This window comes from Chelonoidis abingdonii, chromosome 4 (genome assembly GCF_003597395.2).
Source record: "Chelonoidis abingdonii isolate Lonesome George chromosome 4, CheloAbing_2.0, whole genome shotgun sequence".
Classification (NCBI taxonomy): domain Eukaryota; kingdom Metazoa; phylum Chordata; order Testudines; family Testudinidae; genus Chelonoidis; species Chelonoidis abingdonii.
Genome location: NC_133772.1, coordinates 79,260,695 through 79,277,488, shown reverse-complemented (window position 1 = coordinate 79,277,488; position 16,794 = coordinate 79,260,695). Strand labels below are relative to the sequence as shown.

Genomic DNA, 16,794 nt, shown 5'->3' with positions numbered 1-16,794 from the left:
CCATCAGACTGGCCTGTATAGGACAGGTATAGCACCATACAGATTCTGCAGTATTTACCTGAGAGCTTCCAGGTGGGGGAAGCTCTTAGCCATGCACTATATGAAGAAGCTATCAGCTTCTGGAATTGGTGACATTAGAATAGGGTAACACTAATAGTCCTTCACCTCCTGGGAGTCAGCAAAAACTTAGCAGACTTCCTGGGCAGGCAGACAGTAACCATGAATGTTCCTTGTACAGATCTGTCATGGAAGTAATATTCTGTCAATAGGGATTCTCCGTGAGAGACTTGTTTGGCACCAAGAAAAATGCAGATTGCCAATTTCTATTCCAAAAGAGGCCTGAGTCCAGAGTCTCTGCCCAGTGTCTGTCTTCTGCAGTAGAATAGAGGCTTGCTTTATGCCTTTCCACCAATTCCTTGATTCCCAGGGTGACTTCCAAAATCAAGAGACAAAGCCATGATCACTCTGGTGGCTCCAGGCCTTGTGAGGTAGTTCTGATTTACAGATGTCCATCCAGCTCTCAGACTGTTTGGACCTGATCTGACAGTGGTGGCATAAAGTTCTTCATCCAGACCCAAAGTCACTGTATTTAGTGATGTGGTGGTGAAGTGGCTAAGCACCATAGACATGGATTTCTCTCTGCAGATCCAGGAAATCCTGATACAAAACAGGAAAACTTTTACCAGAATATATTATTCAGAAAAGAAGAGGTTCTTGATATGGGCAGGCCATAAAGACCCAAACCCAGTGTAGATCTCAGTACCACAGAACCTTGATTATATTGTACTTCAGACAGGCCAGTCTTTAGTTCAGCTCTATTGAAGGCCACTTTGCCATTCCAGTTTTGTTGCCTGCTTTACATTCATGTTTGGTCTTTCATCCCACAGTACTGACGCTTCTTAAAGGGCTGCTACTCACCAGTCAGAGAACCCATTCCTGCATGGAATGTCTGTATATTCCTATTGACATGGAGACTCCATTTGAACTTCTATTTCAGTGTATCTTGGAATGCTTTATACACCATCTCACTTTGAAGACAGTCTGAGAGTAGTCTGGAAGAGCTTGGCTTGTTTGTTAAATACCAGGGAAAGTGAAGAGCTATTTAAGCTAAAGGACAATGTTGTTCACAGGAACAAATGGTTATAAACTGGCCATGAACAAACTCATGCTGGAAACTAGAAGATTACTAACCATCAGAGGGGTGAGGTTCTGGAACAGCCTCACAGTAGGAATTGTGGGTGCAAACAACTTAATTAGTTTTCAGAGAGCTGGACAAACTTGACTGCAATTTTATGATGGGGTGGCTTGTGATGGTAGGGGGCACAGGGCTCAACAGCCCTGAAGCTCACTTCTGATTTTTCTTTTTTTCCTGAAAGCTTATGCTTCAGGGTTTCAACTGGCCACCTGCACGGATTAGGAAAGCATCCAGGAGGTCCAGAGCTCTGATGTGGCACCAAGTATCCTTCGGGTGCTTGGCTTGTTGGTTCTTGCTCAGGGTTTAACTGATCATATGTGGGGTTGGGAAGGAATTTCTCGCCGGGCAGTGACCTTGGAAATTGTTTGCGCCTCTCTGCAGCGTGTACCTCATTTGATCATTTCCCTGTTACCGTGGTGGGAGAGGGGGCCTTTGGGCTCTGGTTCACCATGGTCCCTCTTATTCTCTGCTGGTAGCACGTAAGTGTAGTCTCCTGTGGACTGTAACACTTTGGTCCATTTTGGTGGTTGAGTTTTAGTGTGTGGGTGCTGGTGGCTTGTGATATACAGAAGGTCAAAGTAGATTATCTTGGAGGTCTCTTCTGGCCTTAAACACTAATCATTGTCACTCTGGCCAGAAGTGAGAGAGCTTCAGGTGGTTATTGCTGACCCTCCCTATACAACATTCCATAGGGACATGGTGGAGTTAATACCTCACCTGAACTTCATCCCCAGGAAGGCCTTGGAATATCATCTAAACTAATCCATTAATTTACCTCTCTCTCTTCAAAGACCGCATTCAATACCGGGTGGGGACGGGGGCTGGGGAAACACACATGCACACATGATGTATCCAGGACTCTGGTCTCATTCTCTTATATAAAAGTGAGCTGTTGCCCTGTCTGTTTCTGGATAGAGCCGGGTGTTCCAAAGGTCAGAATGGATCACATAATGTATTTGTTACCAATTCATGAATGAATTTGTCTCACCGAACATAGACTTACTGCACCAGAGTTGAAGTAATGTCTTCTGGCTGCTTCAGATGTGCTATCATCAGATCTGCAAGATGACATGGAGTAACCTACTGACCTATGCCAAACATCTTGGACATAGCTGCCAGAGGAGACGCCAAGTTCAGGAAAGCAAAACTACAATCACTGTTGGGACTAATGCAACTGAAACTCCTCATTCACATCATCTAATGAGGATAGTGCTTGCCAATCATCTACAGGGATCCACAGCGACACACTAAGTATTAACCATTCTCCCTTATTCGAGGGAATGTCCCTATAGGCCAGGGGTCCCCAATGTGGATGCTCGACTGCCGCCACAGTCTTTCATCTGGCACCTGCCAGACGAAAAGGTTGGGGACAACTGCTATAGGCAGCCATTTTGGACTCCACAACAGCAAGAGCTCATCCCCCAGCTCCACCCCAGAGCCTGCATCCCAGCCCTCATCCCCCTCCTGCCCTCTGAACCCCTCAGTCCCAGCCCAGACACCTCAGCCTGGACCCCCAACTAGAACAAACCAATCTTTATGTGCACAGTCGCTAAGACTCTGGAACTGGTGTATTTCCCAGTGAATAAGGATATCAGCAATCCGTCTACCAGGCCTTCTGAATACAATTGCAAATTCCCTGAGCAGTTGCTTTTGGCAGGATCACAAATGGGAGCTCAAAGACTGTCTTTTTCAGTATGTGCCAGACCCAGGGTCTGCCATGAGTAGATATCTTCGCCACCCTGAACAACTCCAGATGTCACCTGTTGTTGCTCCAAGGGAGGTTACAGCTTCAGTTCTCTTGGAGATGTGTGGATATTTCCATGGCCTCAGGTCCTGCTTTATGCTTATCCACTGATATCATTAATCCTCAAGACTCTTCTCAGGTTATGCATGGAAAGAGTGCTATTCTCATAGCAGCAGTCAGGCCAAGACAGGTATAGTACTCAAACTTCATCCACCACTTGGAGGTGGCACCCCTGTGATTACCACTGAAGAACTATAGACACACGACTTGGGGTCCCTCATCCTCCCCACCCGTTCCTTTCTGAACCTCAGGACATGGCTCCTGAATGGTTCTCACCCATGGAATTGACCTTTTCAGATGCAGTTGAGTTGGGGTTTTTTTGTCCAGTAGAAAGCCCAATATCCAGAAGACTTACTTCCAGAAGTGGAAATGCTTTCACTCTGGTGCTCTTCCATCTCCTCAAGCCTCAGAAGTTCCGCTTCCCAAGGTACTGAACTATCCATTGAGATGCCTCGGTTTTAATTCCAATAATCTCAGTGAAGGTACTGTTGGCTGCTATCACAGCTTTCCACCCATCCATCCAGAGATTCTTGGTTTTTGCCCACCCTGTCACAGGCAGATTCTTCAAAGGTCTGTACAATTTATATCCTCCTGTTTGGGACCGAGCCCCCAAGTGGGACCTCAACCTTGTTCTTAATGCTCTTAAGTAGAGCCCCCTTTGAACCAATGGCTACCTGCTCTCTCCTCCATCTCTCCTTTAAAACTTAATTCCTGGTCACCATTACTTCAGCGTCAGCGGTGGCAGAGCTGGGGGCACTCATGGCTGAACCACCATATACCACCTTTTATAGGGACACTGCTGTACTGTGCCCTCATTCCTGTTTTCTTCCTAAGGTCTCATCAGCATATCCTATTAACCAAGAGATTTGGCTTCCTGTATTCAACTCAAAATCTCATTCCTCTAGAGAAGAATCAAGCCTTCATTCACTGGATGTTAGACCTTGTCTTCTATTTAGACAGAACTAAATCCTTTAGGACCTCTCCAAGTGTATTTGTATCATTTGCAGAAAGAACGAAGGGCCAACTTATTTCTAAGCAAAGATTATTTAAGTGGGTTTTGGGTTGTGTATTTGCCTTTTATGAAAGAACTGAGGTACAGCCTCTCCACGGATTGACAGCACGTTACATTAGAGCTCAGTCAAAGTCTGTGGCTCTACTAAAAGATGTTCCTATAGCAGAAATCTGCAGGTGACTTTTTGGACTTCTGGTCATACCTTTACCAAGCCTTATGCCATCTTACCTGCTTCCAGAGATGGCACTGTCTTTTGGTGATGCAGTTCTCTACGCAGTTCTTGACCTACCTCCCCAGCACTCACCTTCTCTTTGAATTACTGCTTGAGAGTCTCCTATGGTGGAGCATCCATGGGGACATATACTTGGAGGGGATGTTACTTACTTACAGAAACTAGAGTTCTTAAGGTTTTTGTTCTTGTGGGTGCTCCACCTCCGACCCTCCTTTCCGTCTGCTGTGAAGGAACTGAGCGGCGACAAACTTGCTCCTCCCTATATCCCCTCATTTGGAATACGAGGTGCTGTTCTGCACAGGCTCAAGCCTGTGAGCACTACTTTACAGTCTCTGATCAAGAGTGCATGAGCATATGCTCATCCTACAGTGGAGCACCCGTATGGACAAAAAGATGTTGAACACACATTACTGTAAGGTAAATAACCTCTCCTTTATCTACCCTGGCTGTGGTTCTTCCATATTGTTGTCAGTGTGGAACCCATGTCCCCACTTTTTTCAGAGTCCTTCACTACCATGAGCTTCAAATTCTGAACTTAAGGGGGGGTCACAGCCACTCTGTCCTTTATGCCCTCACACAGAGGTCCACGGTACATTGCCATTCAGAAAATTTAGTCTTATGTATATGGGGACTGTGTGCACCTACAGTGGGACCCATACTGAAAACATCTAGAAGAACCATTATTGCAATATATGTAACTGTTTTTATTCATGGACTAGCTTTTCAGGCAATAAAAGGGCTACCTTCATATTTATGGTAAACTGGTCTTGGGCAGTATTTCACTGAAAAAGATTATCCAACTTTGGAAAGAGCTTTCTGTTAACTCACTACCTTTTAGGTTTATCTACAAATGTCTGATGCTTTGGGGAGTTTTGTTGGTAGTTACAGTCTAACAGGTTGAAAGTTAATTTATCTTCCATAACTAATTGTAGCTGCCTTGTTTCTTACTGATGCCTCTTGCATGTTGCCCTGTAGGCTATCTTGATTTTATGATATTCATATTCTCTCTTAGGTTGAATGTTAAGGCTTTCATCAACAACGTAAAGACAGCTCTTGCAGCCACTAACCCAGTGAGTAAATGTAAATTAATTCTGAAACTTCAACACTGTTAGTTTGAAGTCCATTAAGTGTGTTCTGTTCTATTTTGGCAGGCTGTAAGGACTGCTGCTATTACCTTGTTGGGTGTCATGTATCTCTATGTGGGACCACCTTTGCGAATGTTCTTTGAGGATGAGAAGCCAGCTCTTCTCTCTCAGATAGATGCAGAATTTGAAAAGGTAAGACCTCTGCAAGCCTTAGTTCTCTTACTAGACAGCTGGAAGTGCTAACTTCAATATAGTGTAGGGTGACCAGATCACTGAGGTCAAATATCGGGATGCCGGGGGGCAGGGGCAGAGCGAAAAAAAAAATCCCTCACCCTGGATTCCTCTTCCCTCCGCAAACGCTGGAGGGAGGCCCGGGAGACTCAGGGGAGCGCGGGGCCGGGGTGAATGAGAGTCTGGCCTGGCCCCGAGCAGGCAGGACTCGGGCACGGTACCTGAACGGAGAGTAAGGGGTGGCCCGCGGCGCCAGGCGGCGACTGTTCTCCCCACCTGGGCAACAGGACTCGGGAGCAGCCGCTGCTGCAGCTCCCACTGCTGTGGGAGGAGGAAGCGGCTGCTGGCCAAGCTTGGCGGCTGCAGCTCTGGCACCCATGAACCCCCCAGGCCTACTGCGGGGACCCAGCACGTATGCTGCGCACGCTCAGCTCCTGGCCAGTCGCGTCTGGGCTGGCTGTCCAGCTGGTGCAATCCCGCAGGCAGCCCTGGAGTCGGGGCAGCAGGCCCCAGCTCCCCCCATCCCGCTTGGGTCTCGCAGGGGAATGAACGGGGCTGGGCTGCCGATGCCTCCGCCGCAGTATCACACCAGCTCGGCAGCCAGCCCAGACGCAACTGGCCAGGGGCTGGGCGCAACATGCGCGCTGCTGGGTCCCTGCAGCAGGCCCGGGCTGGGGGGGGTTTGGGCCCGGGCGCTAAAGTTGCAGCTGCCGAGCGCCATGTGCTTGGCCACTTCCTCCCCCCACGGCAGTGGGAGCTGCAGCAATGGCTGCTCCTGAGTCCTGCTGCCTAAGTGGGGAGAACAATCACTGCTTGGCCCTGCAGGCCGCCCCGTACTCTCCCTCCAGATACCGTGCCCGAGTCCTGCCTGCTTGGGGCCAGACCGGACTTGCACTCACCCTGGCCCCGCTCTCCCCTGCGTCTCCTCGGCATGGTGTGCTTGGCAAGAGGCGGGGATTTGGGGAGGGAGCCAATGGGGGAAGGTGGGGGCAGAGTCAGGGCAGGGGAGGGCATGAGTCCTTCCAGGCTCCGGAGCCTTTGCTTGTTTGTCCAGTGTCCCAACCTAACATTGGTCGGGATGCGGGACAAACAAGCAAATATCGGGACAGTCTCGATAAAATCGAGACATCTGGTCACCCTAATATAGTGCCATTTGCGCTGGGTTTAGAACTCTTAAGTAGGCTGGCTCTTTACTGGTATTCCTGGATGACTGATTAGTAGTGTGTGAGATCACCACACTTTGGAAGGCATGTAGTCACACAAATGGGGGTCTTGGTTGTTTTGGCCTTGAATAAGGAGTCACTCTTCTTTGCGTGGTGGTCCCTACGTGTGGGATACACGTGCGCACCATGTGGCTGAGTGCATAATTTTTTGCAGGCAGTGTCTGGCTGTAGCTGTCCTTATGTTCCCACCCAAGGGGAAATAAGGGTGGTGCAGGCCGTCTCCTCTCCTCTCCTCTTCTTGTTGCCTCATGATCTGAGGGGTCCTCAGCTCCTTTTTTAGTGTCATTCATTCCTTTAAGAATTGTGTATAGTTGGTTTTAGTAGTAGTTTATACCTTAGTATAGCATAGATAGATAGAGGGAATTTTTCCCCAGCCCCAGGGATTTTCCTCTGAGAAGTCTGGGATTAATGCCAGGATCCCAGGATTCAAAAGCTGTTTCCTGCCTTTGCTTCTCTTCTGTGAGTGAGGAACATCACTGCTGGCTCCACTGAGTGAGGCTTACCTATCTGCCAAGTACAGCATCTGCTGCTCTTTTTGCTCTTAAGGGCTGGGTACTGAGACTCAGAAAATACCTTATGGAGAAGGCAATGAAGTCCCAGTCGGATCTAAGCTGGAGGACTGCCCCTTTACATCAACCTTTTCAAGTGGGCAGCACTCCTCTGAGTATTAGCTCAGGAATGGAGGCTAAGTCTGTTAAGCCTAAGAGAAGGATTCACAAGAGAGTATGGAGCACTCTCATGGACATAAGGATAAGTCTTCTGTCTCCAGGTCATAAAAAGAAAGCATCTCTCCATTACCCCCTCAGTCATAAGCCAACACACACAAGTTCTAAGGTCTTAAGCCAAACTAAATCTTCTCAGAAAGAAGGCGGCTCACAAATGTATGGATCCAACAGTTCTTCGAGTGCTTGCTCATATCCATTCCAGTAGGTGTGTGCGCGCCGCGTGCACGTTCGTCGGAGACTTTTACCCTAGCAACACTCGGTGGGCCGGCAGGGCGCCCCCTGGAGTGGTGCCGCCATGGCGCCTGATATATATCCCTGCCGGCCCGACCGCTCCTCAGTTCCTTCTTACCGCCCGTGTCGGTCGTTGAAACTGTGGAGCTCAGATTATCTGTTCTCCACCTCCCTAGCATTCACTCGTATCCTCTTGAATTTGTATATAGTTGAACTTTAAATAGTAGTTAGTAGTTAGTTTTGTTGTTTGTAGTGTGGGACGCGAGATGCCGGGGTCCCATACGTGGGACCGGGCTCAATGCCGGCTGTCGTCGCCGGGCTCAGACCGTGTGGGTGGCCTGCCGGTCGCCCAGATGCCACAGTGCCCGCACATTCTTAGGGTGTGTCTGGGGCGACTGCACCTGACAGACAAGATTGGCAAAAGGTGAGGTTGGGAAGGCGGATGGCAAGGCCCGCGGGAGTGAGAAGGAGGAGGGACGTTCGCCTAAAACTTGCTCATGGAGCAGCGGGCTCCACTCCACCGTGCAGGCACCGGAACAAGCGCCATCCTCAGGCACCGATCATCGCCCTCGGAAGAAGACCTCACAGGTTCGGACCAATCTGGTGGCACCGCTCACGCTCTCGAGGCCAGAGTAAGCTCCGCGGCACTAACCAGCCCCGCAGTGGCGCATTGCCCACACAGCCAGCCAGACCGGGGGAACCTCCCTGGGCCGCGGTGCTCGAGGTCTTTTGCACGTTGACTTCCGACTCAGACAGGCAGTTCGGAGATCGGGTGCTATTGGCTCCCCGGCGCGTGCCGCGTTTGACTCTTGATGCCTTCAACCCCGGAGACAATGGCTCAGCGCACGAGACCTCATTTGGATGATGGAGGCTGCGTTTCTCAGACCCCCGGGCACGGCCGGTGCGGGCCCGCAATCTCTGGGCAAGCGGCTTCAGAGACCTTCTCCGGCACCGTGGGACTTGCGTTCCAGGCGGAGGTCACGCAGACGTCCCAGTCTCACCATCGCTCCAGTCCGCGGCCGCTCGCAGTCCCACGGGCCGTTCCCCTTAACGGGACCGGACGTTACTCGCCGGGGGGACACGCGTAACCAGCTCGGTTTGCCGATCGCCGTATGCGGCGTTACCGGGAGGGGGGCGCCGGGTTTCCGGCGCCGCTACAGTCACGGAGCCGGTCTCGGTCGGAGAGTCCGGCAACCAATCGACCTCCAGCACCGGCAGGGATCTCGCACGATCTGGACGGCGGCTCCCGGCACGGGTCATCTCCGGCACCACGCTGGTGTAGGTCCCGTGCATTCACTGGCACCGCGGGACTCCAGAGTTCATTCCCGGCACACGGTGGACGTGATTCACATGGCCGTAGAGACAATTCATTCCCACTTCTCGGCCCCGCCGTGGCCAACCGACAACCATCCGTTCCTCCCATGGGACCTTCGGCGTTTTATGGGGATTCGGACGCTTCCAAGGCCACCTCAGCAGTGGCCTTTTTGACTCCGTGGGGCAGACACCCAGAGCCAGGCGGGCGTACCAGCCCCGCCTAACGTCGTTCCTCTGACCGAAGGGACCTGGTCACGGTGAGCAGACCACCTGGGACACTATGCGAAACCAGGACCGCCTCTCACCTGACCAAGCCGTGGATGCCCACCGGACCCAAGGTCTTCTTACAAGACCTTTGGTCCCGGGCGTCTCGTTCCTTTCTTCACCAGACGAGGCTGTGGCAATTGGGAACAATCCCATCAGGAGCTACCGACTTCGACCTTAGGGTCACCAGACCTTCTACGACGGGTTGCTTTGACCATTAAACCTACCGTAGGGAGTCCCGAGGTGGATGACCGGTAAGGTCACTATTACTCGTCGGCGGAGGCCACAACCCGCATAGTTGCTCCCTTCATTCGTTCACATCCAGGCCAGCGATAATCGGCAGACCTGCATTCGGTGCGCCCACGGCAAAAAGGGTTGAGCGCAAATAATGGTGCCAGTCCTCAGGGTATGAATTACCTTTATGTTCACCCTCCGCCTTGCTCGTTCGGTACGGTCCAATATCACGAGCAAAGAAGCAGCATGGTCAAACAGCTCCTGTGCCCAAGCGTCTAGAGAGCAAGGCGAATGGAATCCTTGGTGCAGGATAGATTTACTCTGCGCGGAGGCCTCCAGATTCAGAGTCCCTAATCAACACGGCACTCTGAGCCGATTACACTTTTAACCTTAGCGGCGTGGACGAAAATTACATGACCTTTCTCTCCGACTCACCGCCAGAGTTCTCGGCGTTCCTGCGTGAGGTAAAGGTTTGGTGCAGACCTCTCCTTCATGCCTTTTTAGATGCGCAGACCTCCGCAGCCTAAACTCTTGCTCAGGGGTCGCTATGAGGCCATTCGTGGCTGCAAGCGTCTGGCTTACCGACGGAGGTCAGTGATACGAATTTACAGGGACCTCCCCTGCGGCCAGAGGTTTTTTTCTCAAGAGACAGACCCTCGCCTACAAAGTCTTAAGACAATATGTATTAATGCGCTCGCTGGGGATGCACACGCCGCAAGAACCTCAACGACGGCCTTCATCGTCCCCAGCTCCCGCGGTTTCTCACACCCCCCTCGACCCGAGACAGGATTCTCCAGCGTGCAGAGAACAAGGACCTCTCGTAACGCCGTCTGGCCCTCAAGGGCGGTAAACAACTCCCAGTCCCGCCCAACCTTACAGCCGGGACCGACAACTCAGCTTTTGAAGGTGCGCTGAGAGCACCGTACGATTTCCTCCCAGACTCACCGTCAGTTTTCCACGCTCGCCCTTTCTTCCGGCCTTGTCCAGCTAACTCATGACCGCTGTGTTCCTCAGCACGGTGGAGGCGAGCTTACCGTCATCCGTTTAGTTCGACCCGCGACTTCCCACTCCTCCTGTCCCTCTTCAGGGACCCCTCTCACGAGCAACTCCTCTACCGGAAATTTCAAGCTCTCGCATTGGGAAGCATAGTGAGAAGGTTCCAGAGCATGAGACGGCATAGTGTTGCTATTCCGGTGACTTCATGAATTCCCAAGGCGAAAGCGGGACTTCCACCACCATCTTAGACCTGCGACAAGCTCTGAACACAGCTATCAGAAGTTTCAAAGTATCCGCATGGTATGCCTGGGGAAACATCATTCCTTCCTCGATCCCGGAGATTTATGGTACGTGGGCTCCGACCATGAAGACGCATATTTTCGTTTCGTAGTGAAACCGTGTCACCTACCAGTGTGCGTTCTGCCCTTCCGGCTACTCTCGCCCCTTCGAGTTTTTACCAAGTGATATTGGCAGTAGTCGCGGCCTACCTCCGGTCGTCGTCCACATTCATGTCTTTCCCTACCTCGACGACTTGAGTTGATTCTCGGATGGGCTTCGGAGGCCCAGGTGACCGGGCACCGTACAGTTCACTCAAAGATCTGTTCTCTCGTCTTAGGACTTGATCATCAACCTCGACAAAATCCCATTCTGCTCACCAAGCGCATGAAATAGAATTTATAGGAGCATGTGGAACCTCGAATCGAGCCCACAGCCCAGCTTGCATCGTCAACGCCGATTCGAGCCGATAGTCTCTCGTTGTTTCAGGGGCTCATGCCTTCCCCACTACCACTGCCCGCACTGTCCTCTGCCTCCTCGGTGACATGGCTGCGTGCGCCTTTGTGACGAAGCACGCGAGACTACGCATGCGCCCTCTGCAACTCTGGCTCGCCTCAGTCTTTTCGCCACGCAGGGATGCCTGGACGTGATAGTCACAATACCGTCACACGTACTGGGCTCCCTCAACTGGTGGCTGGATCCCGCTAGCGTGTGCGTCGGTCGCCGTTCCATCCGCCTCAACCCTCGCTATCCTGACACGATGATGCTTCCTCGCTGGGGTGGGCGGCGCACCTCGGCCATCTGCAGACCCAAGGTGCTTTGGTCCTTGCCAGAACTCCAACTCCACATCAATGTCCGCAAGCTAAGGGCGGTCCGCTTGGCATGCCAGGCATTTCACGAGCAGCTACAGGGCCGTTGTGTTGCCATTTTCACCGACAACACAACGGCCATGTATTATATAAACAGCAAGGGGAACACCATCGTCTCCCCTTTGCCAAGAGACTCTGAAACTCTGGGACTTTTGTATAGCCCAGTCGATCGACTTGATAGCCTCCTTCCTCCCGGGGGTCCGGAATACTCTTAGCGGACCGCCTGAGCCGATCGTTCCTGACACACGAATGGTCCATCCGTCCGGACGTTCCTATTTTCTGTTTTCCGAAGTGGGGCTTTCCCCAGATAGACCTGTTCGCTCCAAGGAGAACAGGAAGTGTCAGATGTTCTGCTCCCTGCAGGGCCGCTCCCGGGCTCCCTCTCGGACGCCCTTTCTCATTCCATGGACGAGGGGTTCTCCTGTATGCGTTTCACCGTTCCCGTTAGTCACAGGGTCCTGCTCAAGCTACGCAGGGACAAGGCCAAGCTGATCTGATTGCTCCGGCATGGCGTCCGAGACCAGTATTGGTACACCAGTACTGCTCGACCTGTCCTTGGCACCTCCAATATCACTACCTCTCTACCGGACCTTATAACACAGGACTCGGCAGGCTTCGTCACCCAGACCTCCCATCCTACACCTGACGGCGTGGCTCCTGTCTGGTTGAACGAGTCTGAGCGCCAGTGCTCGCCGAGGTCCAACAAGTCCTTTTAGGTAGCAGGAAACCCTCTACGCGGGCCACTTATCTCGCAAAGTGGAAGCGATTCTCATTCTGGTGTGCACGGAGTTCCATGGTCCCTACTGCCGTTCCAGTCTCTGTAGTCCTGGGCTACTTACTCTATCTCAAGGGCCAGGGCTAGCCCTCTCTTCCATTAGGGTCCATCTAGCCGCAATCCACCTTTCCATCCTGGAGAGTCCGGTACTTCCACCTTTCACACCCCATCGTTTCCAGGTTCCTTAAAGGATTGGAGAGACCTCTACCTCCGGTTAAGCCTCTTCCTACGTGGGATCTGAACTGGTACTCTCTAGACTCATGGGGCCCCTTTTGAGCCGTTAGCAACCTGCTCCTTACTATATCTGTCATGGAAGACGTCCTTCTGGTAGCGCTATCACCTCCTGCAGACGCATATCCGAGCTCCGTGCGGTTGGTCGTAGACCACCTTACACATCTTTCACAAAGATAAAGGTGCAGCTCTGACCACACCCAGCCTTCCTTCCGAAGGTTGTCTCACCATTCCATCTTAATCAAGATATTTTCTTGCCGTCTTCTCCTGAAGCGCACACATGCCGCCGTGACCAGCAGCTGCACACTTTAGCATGATCCGCGGGCCTGGCATCTCTACATCAGCAGGACCAAGCTTCAGACGCTCGCCCCAGTTATTCATAGCGGTGGCAGAGCGTCTGAAAGGTCTCCTGTAACTTCACAGCGGATTTCATCATGGGTAACATCGTGTATCCGGACGTGCTACGAATTGGCTCACGTCCGCGCTTGGCCGGATCACCGCCCATTCTACTCGGGCTCAAGCCTCTTTGGCTGCTTTCTGGCCAAGTCCCATCCAAGACATATGCCGGGCGGCTACCTGGTCGTCCGTGCACACTTTTACATCGCACTATGCGCTGGTTGACCAATCTCGAGATGCCGCGCCTTCGTACGGCAGTCGTTGCTTTCCGCAACGTCTCACTCCGACCCACCGCCTAGGTAAGGCTCGGGGAATCACCTATTGGAATGGATATGAGCAAGCACTCGAAGAAGAAAACAAGGTTTACTCACCTTTGTAACTGTTGTTCTTCGAGATGTGTTGCTCATATCCATTCCACACCCACCCTCCTTCCCTCTGTCGGAGTAGCCGGCAAAGAAGGAACACTGAGGAGCGGTCGGGCGGCAGGGATATATATCAGGCGCCATGGGCGGCGCCACTCCAGGGGCGCCCTGCTGGCCCACGAGTGTTGCCAGAGTAAAGTCTCCGACGAACGTGCACGCGGCGGCTCGCACACCTACTGGATGGATCATGAGCAACACATCTCAAAGCCAACAACAGTTACACAAGGTGAGTAACCTTGTTTCTGCCGCTGCTCTGGTGGTGGAGACATACGGTTAGCTCCTTGTGCTTTCATCCCTTTGGCAATTGAGGTGGTATCGATAGCTAAACAGCCCAGAGAGATCAGACAAACATGGTGACCAGCTCCACCAGTGGACTTCCTTGTACTCTGGAGCAGTTAAGGACATATGTATCCCTGAAGAGATGTCCTTTTGCTTCCCCCGTCGGCATCAATAGCTCTATCAGGTCCGTCAATATTCCAGGATGATGTTATGCGGAAGGAGGAGTCTGTCACAAGGAGATAGTCGTTCCCAATTCCATCTGCCAGGTTTAAATTGCAGCCATCGGTCCCCCAGTGAACTGGGGATCCAGCCTTCTGTTCTGGTTGAGTCAGAGACTCCATAGGTGTCTGCAGCACTGAGAGATGGCCCCCGAACAGAAGCCCTAGGAGGTCAGGGTTCCAGTCTCCACCAGACATGATTTGCCATGGGACACGGTGTACTCTATGCCATCCCCCTCCAGTGATCCATCTTACTGGCAATATTAGGAGCCCTACCTGGACACCCAGGGATCAGTGCATTAGTCCTACTTGCCATTGTCTGGCCGTATTGCACCAGCTCTGAGTATTCGGAGGAGGAAAGGTGAGCTGGATTTTTACGATGACAACGATTGCTCCAGACAGTAACCGGTCAGGTGGTCACTCCATATTCTCAGTCTCACCGGATGACTAACTATACCAAGACTTTATGTATAAGGTAGTGCAGCTACAAATCCAGCTGGAAGAACTTCAAGAGTCTCAGGGCAGCTTCTAGACATTCTACAACTCTCCAGTCCTAGTAGAGGGGCATTCCCGTCAATGAGGACATCATGAACCTGACAAGGCAGTTTCGTACATCCTGCTTCTTGTGCTCCCACCCTAAAAGGGCCAAGTATCGCTACTTTTGTCCCATCCAAGGGGAGGAGTTCTTGATGGCCAGGCAGTTACAGAGCAATTCAAGCATGCCACTTCTTATCCTCTGATAGGGTACACAAGACTTGGACCTTTGGGAAGAAAGAGATTCTCTTCACCTCCCTCCAGTTCAGCATATCTAATTGTCAGGCTATCATAGCCTTTCCCCCAAATCTGGACCTTCCGATCAGCGTCCAAATGTGGGTATAGCTTGTATGACTGTCTCCCCAAGCTTTTTACCACCTGTGATCTGATCTCGCTGCCACCAGACAGGAATTACAGCGCCTGCCTCGCTCTGGTCCCCAAACTTTCCTGGAGGGACCCCAAGACCAGAAAGCTCTGAGTGTTATCAGGCAAGGGAATAACCCACTTCCCTTGCCCCTCTCTCTCCACCCAGACTTTCCCTCTGAGCTAACCGGAGATACTTACTTAAAGCTCCCTGAATGCAAACAGAGAGGCAGAATTACCTTCCCCCCCTCCTTCTTCCCTGGGGCTATGCATTCAAACCTAGTCACGCTAACACCAAAGAGATTTCCCCCTCTCTTTGTTCCTTCAGCCTTAACCAGAGAAAAACCTCAAACAGGTTTTAAAAAGAAAGCTTTTATATAAAAAAGAAAGAAAAGACATAAAAATATCTTCTGTATCAAAGGTGACAATTATACAGAGTCAATTGCTTAAAGAAAAAAATATGAATAAAACAGCCTTATTCAAAAAGTATAGATAAATTTAACACATTCCAGCACACACACATGTAAAATACAAAACAAAACACATAAAAGCCTGTTGTTTTTGCGTACCTTCATGTACTTACAACTGGGAAACTGAAGATGAGAAGCTTACAGATAGAAAAAAGATCCCTCTCATAGCTGAGAGGCCAGACAAAGACAAAGAACCAAAAAAAAAAATTCCCTCCCCTGAGCTTTGAAAAATCCGGTTTCCTGATTGGTCCTCTGGTCAGGTGTTTGGTTCCCTTTGTTAACCCTTTACAGGTAAAAGAAACATTAACCCTTAGCTATCTATTTATGACACAGGCCTTCTTGGCCAAATATGATATCAATTATGCTAGATCTCTAGAGTCTAAGGACAATGTCCAGGAGGAGGATAGAGCCCGCTTTCAGGCCTTACTGGATGAGGGCAAATTGGTGGCCAAAACTTCACTCAAGTCATGGTGGAGGGGTATGGTTATGATAGTTGTCATGAGGAAAGACTTGTTGCATTCCTCAGGTTTCCCTAAAAAGGTGCAAGTACGATTGCACAGAAAAACAGATGAGTGTCTCCACCCCTTCAAAGACTTGAACAATGCTTCACTTCCTGGGCATCTATACCTCTGCTCCCAAGAGTAAGCATCATAGATAGGGATATAGGGCAAGACCATCTCCTCCACCCTTTTATCATCATCATCATCATCATCAGGATTCACCACATAAGAAACACAGGTGTATAGACCCAGGAATCCAGCTTCTGAAACATGCACTGTAACCCCCAGCAAAGAGGTTCTTCTGATGGGGTTGTTGAGACCCGCCACCCTTTATTGATGCCTAATTGGAGGGCCTTAACTACAGACAAATTAATATTTGAGGTTATCCAGGGTGGCTATCTGATAATTTGACAACACTTGCCTGGTTCCTCTTCAGGGACCACTCACAAGGAGGTTTTAAGAGCGAAGGTGAACTCCCTGCCCCTCAGGGGAGCCAAAGAAAATGTTACACCTCAACACCACAGGAAGGGAGTTTACTCTCTTTACTACTTGATTCCCAAGTAAAATGAAGGATGGAGACTAACTTTTGATCTGTCAGTTAAACAAGTTTATCCAAAAACTAAAATTCTGCATGATATCCTTGGCATCAATAATTCCCTTATTGGAGGAGAGCCTGTGGTTTGCGGCGCTTAACGTGAGATGCGTATTTTCTTGTAGATATCCATCCAGTCCACAAGTAGTTCCTCAGATTCTTCCTCTTTGGCCAAGACAATTTCTAATCCAAAGTCTTAACTTTTGGTCTTGCCTCAGAACCCAGGGTGTTTACAAAAGTTTTTTGGATGATAGCTGCTTGGATGAGAAGAGAGAGCTTTGAAGTCTTCCTATCAACGACTTAGATTTTGGCATAGAAAGTAC

At 50.8% G+C, this 16,794-nt stretch overlaps 1 protein-coding gene across 4 annotated transcripts in view; it reads left to right on the top strand.

The window, feature by feature from the left end:
* Positions 1-16,794, top strand: part of CKAP5 (cytoskeleton associated protein 5) — a 124,409-nt gene that overhangs the window by 66,482 nt on the left and 41,133 nt on the right. For all 4 annotated transcript variants that reach the window (XM_075065292.1, XM_075065294.1, XM_075065295.1 and 1 more), the window contains exons 19-20: positions 5,256-5,313; positions 5,395-5,520. In XM_075065292.1, coding sequence (XP_074921393.1) covers positions 5,256-5,313; positions 5,395-5,520 — 184 coding nt within the window. The remainder of the gene's footprint in view (positions 1-5,255; positions 5,314-5,394; positions 5,521-16,794) is intronic.